Raw genomic sequence first — 6,744 nt, forward strand, 5'->3', positions numbered from 1 at the left:
CCTCCCACAGTACTAGAAATCTTAGTCCTATACAAGAGTAAGAGGTGTGTACAAGCCCCCACTGTACTGTATGCACGGATCGCTTGGCCAATAATTATGTCAGTGAATCTGAGACTTGTATTAAACACTTTAGACATTTGTAGAAGGGAATTCGTAGACTTTTCACTTATATACTAAAGTTTTTTTTTTTTGTGCAGTTCTCATTGCAAAAATAAACATTTGTACTGAATATAAAATTACCATCCTGTGACTGCCGCTGTCTTTTTGTTTGAGGGTAGAGCTGGGGGTAGGGGGATGGTGAGAGTGAGTTTTGTGCAGCAGAGGAACAAGGGAGATCCCCAGACACTCACTAGCCATGTGGCCAGGTTAGAGGACTTGGGAGGCATACCGCGATCATCCAGTGGTTGGAAAACTGATTTGATGGAAAGTGTAAACGAAACCAAAGCTATGATACAGGCTAATCGTGCAAGAAAAGAAAGGTACTAAGTACAGGCAGAACAAACCTTAGTACAATGCTGGTCGTGTAATCATAGCCGTCTACGCGACGCTGAGATATACATTGTTTACTGAGGCGGAACCACATAAACCACCATTCCCCTTTACTAGGAACCCACAGACTTAATTATGGTCCCAGGACAGTGTAATGTTTAGCAGCCGGAACAAGACAAAGATGAGATTAGCAATGGGAGGTGACGAAAACAATGGAGTACTTAAACCAATAGGAACACCAAAAACGGGTAGGGCCTGTCCAATGATGATGACAGGCGATGCAATACTTAATGCCCCAAATTGGTCATCAGGAAATAGCCACACGAGCCCGTTGCGAGATACCTGGATAACCACCAGAAGAAAGCTAAAAGCATTCCGATGGCTGCCTCCGGGCGGAAGGAGAGGTGGAGCCCGAGATTGTTGCTTTTTTCTGTAAGTCCTGTTCAGCAAGCTGTGTAGCTTTAGGCAAGTGACTTAATCCCCGAATTTCAGGTTCGTGGTCTGTAATACAGGGATGTGATGATAGTACCTACACTTAATGGGGGTGTTATACGGGTTAAACGATGAGTGACCCTGAAATGTTCAGGATCTTGGGGGAAGATTGCAAAACAGGAGGAGGAAGCTGGCCGGGTCGGGCCTCTCGCCCGACCTTGCCCCACTTCCTCTTTCAGACAGAGTTCCAGTGGCTCAACCGGCCCGGTCCTCCAGCTCCCGGGCTGAGCTTGCCTTCTAGAAGTCCAAGAGTCTCCCGGTCTTCATTGGTCGGCACCGGCGGAGCCCCGGGCCTCAACACTTGCCGATTGGCTGCCGGGCGAGACCTGTCGCCCGCACGTAAATAACCACCGCCCTCCAATCACAGCCGTGTAGGGGCGGGCCGACGACGGGCCCGCTGGACTAACGAGGCCGGCGCGGGGTCGAGGCCAACTGGACCCGCCGTTAGAACCAGGCCTGGGGGAGGGTGCTGCTAGGTCTCTCCCAGCCAGGCCAAGGACAGGGTCGCGCGCTCCAGGAAGGGGAGCTCTCAGAGGGCGGCAGCAGGGGGCCCCCCCAGGCCTCCTCGGCTTGCGGCGACCGCCCGCGACTCCCTCCTAATCCCAGCCAAAGCACTACCTGTCCCCCTCCTTCCGCTTCCGGGCCCGCACTCCCCGCCATATTAGGTTCCGGCCCCGCCCCCCGTCTCATTGGCCCGGACCCAGGCTGACCCCCAGCTTATTGGCCCAGCCCTCGCACCCAAACCCTCCGGGCCAGCCTTAGGACCTTCTCCCGCCCAACTTCAGGCCCCGCCCCATCTGGGCTCCACCCTCTCCCCGTCCACCCTTTAAACCACGCCCCAGTCCTCCAACGCCTCTAGGCCAAGTTGGGTCTAAGTCTCTGGCTCGTAGGCCGCACCTACCCTGCATTGCTCCGCCCCTTCGCTTCAGGCTCCGCCCATTTCACCCAGGTACCCCTCCGGCCCCTACGTTAGTACACATATCAATCTCCCCCTACGCTTCAGATCCCTACCCACCGCGGGCCGGAGTCCTACTAGACCCCGCCCCTTATTAAGCCCCGCCCGAGCCTGCCTAGGCCCCGCCCGCAATTCGCAACCCTTCTCCCCAAGGCTCCTCCCCAGCCACCGAAGCCCGGTCCTCACAGGCACTATCCCCTCGCCCCATCCTGTTCGCTGTCGCCGTCGCGCCCAGGTGTTTACCTGGTACTTAGGTGAGTCGTCTGCAGTGGCGGTTTCGGTCTAAGCCTCCCGCCTCTTCTCTCGGAGCGTTCCTCAAGCCTCGAAGGCACGGAGGGGCCCCAGACCAAAGGCGGTGGGCTCCCCAGTCCGGGTCCCGCCTCCGTGCGGCTGCTTGCGCCCCCCGCCCACACCCCCAAAGGCAGCGCCGAAGTCGTCCCGGGTCGCGGCGACATGCCCGAGCTGGTGGTGACCGCGCTACTGGCGCCGTCGCGCCTCACTCTGAAGCTGCTGCGCGCCTTCATGTGGAGCCTCGTGTTCGCCGCCGCCCTGGTGGCCGCCGCCGTCTATGGCTGCATCGCGTTCACACACGTGCTGTGCCGGCCCCGGCGCGGCTGCTGCGGGCGCCCCCGGAGCACCCCACCGGCCTGTTTGAGCGACCCCACCCTGGGCGAACACTGCTTCCTGACCCTGAAGGTGAGCGTGCGCGCGCCCCGGGGCAGGGGGGAGGGGTGTGTGGCCGTCGGGTGTTGGTCGGTGTGGGGGGGGGGCGTCGAGTAGCCCGGGAGGTCGGGCCCTGTAGGGCTGGGGCGGGCGGGGTGTGCAGACAGCAAATGGTTGAATCCAAATCTGGGTCTGCACGTGGCTGGGGTGTTCAAGCCTAGCGAGGAAGGGTTCCCCAGGTCTCGGACTGTGCCCCCCCAGAGCTCGGGCCTGCGCCTGCACTATGTTTCCGCCGGACATGGCAATGGGCCCCTCATGCTGTTTCTGCACGGCTTCCCAGAGAACTGGTAGGTCTGAAGCCCAGGGTCCTGGGGCACACAAGGCTGGAGGTGAAGCTGGAGGTGGAGCTCGGACCACCAGGGCATCCAGGAGGCAGGCACGTGGGCTGGGTAGATTGGGGTCACAAAGCATCCAGATGGGGTGCTCGAGGACAGGGGTGCTGTCTACAGGAGGAGGCCCTGAAGGGATATGGGACAAAGAAGTCTTGGATACAGAGTACAGGTGACCTTGCTTGCCCTCAGCCTGGGGTTCCCCCATCTTCCTTTCTGGGAAGCCCAGGGCTGGGCATAGGGTGGAGGTGCAGCCTGCGGACCCTGACAGCCTCCTTCCCCACACACCTGACAGGTTCTCCTGGCGCTACCAGCTTTGGGAGTTCCAGAGCCGCTTCCACGTGGTGGCTGTGGACCTACGGGGATACGGCTCCTCCGACGCGCCTCAGGATGTAGACTGTTACACCATGGACCTGCTGATGACGGACATCCAGGATGTCATCCTGGGCCTGGGTGGGGATACCCCTGGCCTCCTCCCTCACCCTGCCTCGCCTCTCCCTGGCATCTCACTTACACCGGTTCCTCTGCCCCCGCCCAGGTTATTCCAAGTGTATCCTGGTAGCCCATGACTGGGGTGCGCTCCTCGCCTGGAATTTCTCCATCTACTACCCATCCCTGGTCGAGCGGATGGTAATTGTCAGCGCTGCCCCCATGTCTGTGTACCAAGGTGTGTTGGAGAGTCCAGGGTGCTGGGATAAGCCTCTGTGAAGGAGCCTGTGTCTGTGTCTACGCTTCCCTGTCCACCAGTCAACACTCGAGGGGCTGGGGACACACATGACCCACCCAGTCTACAGTCAATGACAGTACACTTAGGAGTGACTCACATGTTTTGAGCACCTACAGGTAACCATTGCTCTGACAAGGAGCTTGCATACAGTAACCTACACAAGCCTCCCGAGCGTATGAAAGTGTTATTGTCTTCGTGGTCCAGTTGGGGGAAACTGAGGCAAGAGAGGTTCAATGCCTTTCTTCTGGCAAGAAAGGTATAGATAACTAAGCAACTGCAATAGCGTGAGATGCCTGTCACCTCACCTGATTCTAATTCCCAGTATCATAGTCGAAGTGACACAGTGATATGGCCTTTTTTCTCTCTCTCCCTCTTTGCTTTTGTTTCTCGTCTCTCTCTATCTAGACTGTCAGCTCCCCAGGGGCAAGGGAGTTTTGTCTGTTCCATTTACTGCTGTGTCTCCAGGGTTTTAAACAGGTCCTGGCATCCAGTAGGTGCTCAGTAAATATTGAAACGCATCCAGGCCTGGGCAGGGGAAATCACACGAGTGGCTCTTGGGGGCTCCTGGGAGCTGTGGAGGGAGGTACCCCCATTCTGTTGGGTACAGTGACAACTCGGCAGGGAGGAAAGAGGGTACCCAGGCCAGGAGGAGTGACGAGTGTCCTCACGGGCTCAGGCAGCGATGACATTCCTGAGTGTTGGCGCATCCGGGTGCGTGTAGGGGTACAGGGGTGTGGGGCCACACCAGGCCCAGGCCTCACATCTGCCTTTCCCCTGCCGCCAGACTACTCTATACGCCACATCGGCCAGTTCTTCCGTTCCAACTATGTATTCCTGTTCCAGCTTCCCTGGCTGCCTGAGAAATTACTGTCCATGTCTGACTTCCAGGTGCAGTGAGGCAAAGGCTGGTGGTAGGTGGAGGGTAGTGGGTTGGGCCTGGGCAGGATGGGCACTGAAGCCACAGTCCTGTTGTGTACCCAGATCCTGAAGACCACCCTCACACACCGCAAGAGAGGCATCCCACACTTAACCCCCAACGAGCTCGAGGCCTTCCTTTATGACTTCTCACAGCCTGGTGGTCTCACTGGGCCCCTCAACTATTACCGAAACCTCTTCAGGTGAGACCAGACCCAGGGCAGAAAGCTCAGGAGACTTGCGGGGGCAGGGATTTGGGGCGGTTATTCTTCTGTCTGTTTGTGTCTTGGCCATAGGAACTTCCCCCTGGAGCCCCAGGAGCTGGCCACACCCACACTCCTGCTGTGGGGAGCGAAGGACACCTACTTCGATCAGGGGCTGGTGGGAGCCATCAGCAGTCGCTTTGTGCCAGGCCGGCTGGAGGCCCACATCCTGCCGGGCATGGGGCACTGGATTCCACAGAGCAACCCCAGGGAGATGCACGAGTACATGTGGGCCTTCTTGCGAGACCTGCTGGACTAGTGGCCCTCGCTTGCTGGCCTATGTGCACCTGGGAGGCCGCACGGCGTACGTACAAGGGTGGACTCCCGGATCTTGCACAGGCGTGGAACTCTAGGCTACACACAAAGGCGTCTGTGGATGCCCTCAGGCGCACCAGCCCATAGGCTCACACACAGGTGCGTGCGTGTGTGTGCAGGTGAACAAGCACTTCAGTCCTCGAGAGCCAGGTACAGCTCTCCGGAGCTAGATTCGGAGCGTCCTACCTCACCTCTCCCCTGGGGCCTTACTCTTCTTGCCAGTGTCAGACCCCAGAGCAGCACCAACCACAGACTCTGACCTTCCTGTCCCTGACTTTCCTCTGCAATCCGAGTCTTCAGCTAAATGCTGCTGTGTCCGATAGGGTACTGGCAGCCACATCGGGCTGCTTCAATTTACGTGCAAAGTAATGAAAAGAAAAATCAATTAAAAATTCAGTTCCTCAGTCACTCTGGCCATACTTCAAGGGCTCAATTGCCACAGCAGTATAAAGCATTCAGTTGGACAGTGCTGAGAAGGGTACTCCTAGAATAGGGGTATCCACACCTGGCTCCCGACCAGCTCCCCAAGGGAGGACCCTCACGTGCAAGCAGCTGGGCGTCTAGGCTCCTGTCTGTTCGGGCCCTGAGCAGCCCCCACAATCTTCCCTCCAGTCGTGACTCCGGGCCTCTTAAGCTCAATTCTCTTGCTACGGCCTGGGAAAGATCCCTGCGACCCCTATCCCCGATCCATGGAAAAACAGCTCTAGGCTCTGGTAGGATGGATGTGTGAGATTCTGGACTGGCCCAGGAAGGGACCAGCTCCCTGAATGATCATCTGAGGTCTGAGACCTGCCTCTCCGGCTCCTGGAATTTCTCCAGATGAACCACCGTTTCTGCTGATTCTTTCTGGGGTCCTTTGGCTCCAGCCTCCAGATGAGGGTGGTACAAGTAGAGGATGAACCATCCATCCCTGGCTGGTGACAGCACTTCTGTCTCCCCAGCCTTTGCCTGGCCTTGGGGGACAGTGTCATGACCTGCTGCATGATGAATCTCTCTGGGGCCCAGCAACCTCAGAAATACATTCTCTTATTCCTGGGGTGGGCCAGCCTGCTAGTCATCCCCCTCTGTCCTCTCTTGTCCCCTTCAACTCATCGTGTGTGTCAGGCACTGATCTAGGCCCTTGCGGAGTTAGCAGCGAACAGGCATGGAGAGCTATGTGAGTGTATGACAGCTCGGGAAAGGCTTCCATAGCTGGGGGACGCACTTCTGAGCAGTGAGTAGAAAGGTCGGAGGCAGAAATAAGCTTAGGCTCCTGGGGTAACAATGTGGGGACTAGCGGCTGCTCGGGCAGAGCGAGGAAGAAGAGGCCACACAGTCAGACCGCCAGGGGCTGCGAGGAGTTTGGATTCTATTCCCAAGGGGAGCCAGGGGAGGGTTTTCAGCAGGGGAGGGACATGGCTTGCATTTTGAAAAGCTCCCTGTTGTGGCTGGACGGTCCCACGCGAGCGAGCGAGCGAGCGGGGAGACAGGCAGGGGGCTATGCACAGCCTCAGCACGGGGCCGCCCGTTAGGCCCGACCGGAGCCGGGACCCCCAG

General features: G+C 58.1%; 1 protein-coding gene across 2 annotated transcripts; it reads left to right on the forward strand.

Annotated features, from left to right (window-relative positions):
- Positions 1 to 1,826: 1,826 nt before the first annotated feature.
- On the forward strand, positions 1,827 to 5,616 carry EPHX3 (epoxide hydrolase 3). 2 transcript variants are annotated; one of them, XM_088016798.1, is made up of 7 exons: positions 1,827 to 2,632; positions 2,861 to 2,946; positions 3,284 to 3,441; positions 3,527 to 3,655; positions 4,500 to 4,603; positions 4,697 to 4,833; positions 4,927 to 5,616. In XM_088016798.1, the coding sequence occupies exons 1-7, from the start codon at positions 2,390 to 2,392 to the stop codon at positions 5,150 to 5,152; spliced, it is 1,083 nt and encodes a 360-aa protein (XP_087872924.1). In that variant the 5' UTR covers positions 1,827 to 2,389; the 3' UTR covers positions 5,153 to 5,616. The 2 variants fall into 2 exon arrangements, with proteins under 2 accessions (XP_087872924.1, XP_027951100.1); XM_028095299.2 differs by lacking the exon at positions 1,827 to 2,632 and having other exon boundaries at positions 2,751 to 3,160.
- Positions 5,617 to 6,744: the final 1,128 nt, after the last annotated feature.

This window comes from Eumetopias jubatus, unplaced genomic scaffold, assembly GCF_037043125.1.
Source record: "Eumetopias jubatus isolate StellerSeaLion01/CBP00866 unplaced genomic scaffold, mEumJub1_p1.0 scaffold_1, whole genome shotgun sequence".
Lineage (NCBI taxonomy): Eukaryota > Metazoa > Chordata > Mammalia > Carnivora > Otariidae > Eumetopias > Eumetopias jubatus.

Coding starts and splice junctions, on each gene's coding strand:
- EPHX3 (XM_088016798.1), top strand. CDS start 2,390: ATGCCCGAGCTGGTGGTGACCGCGCTACTGGCGCCGTCGCGCCTCACT. Junction 2,633..2,860: donor ACTGCTTCCTGACCCTGAAG/GTGAGCGTGCGC, acceptor GTGCCCCCCCAG/AGCTCGGGCCTGCGCCTGCA. Junction 4,604..4,696: donor TGTCCATGTCTGACTTCCAG/GTGCAGTGAGGC, acceptor TTGTGTACCCAG/ATCCTGAAGACCACCCTCAC.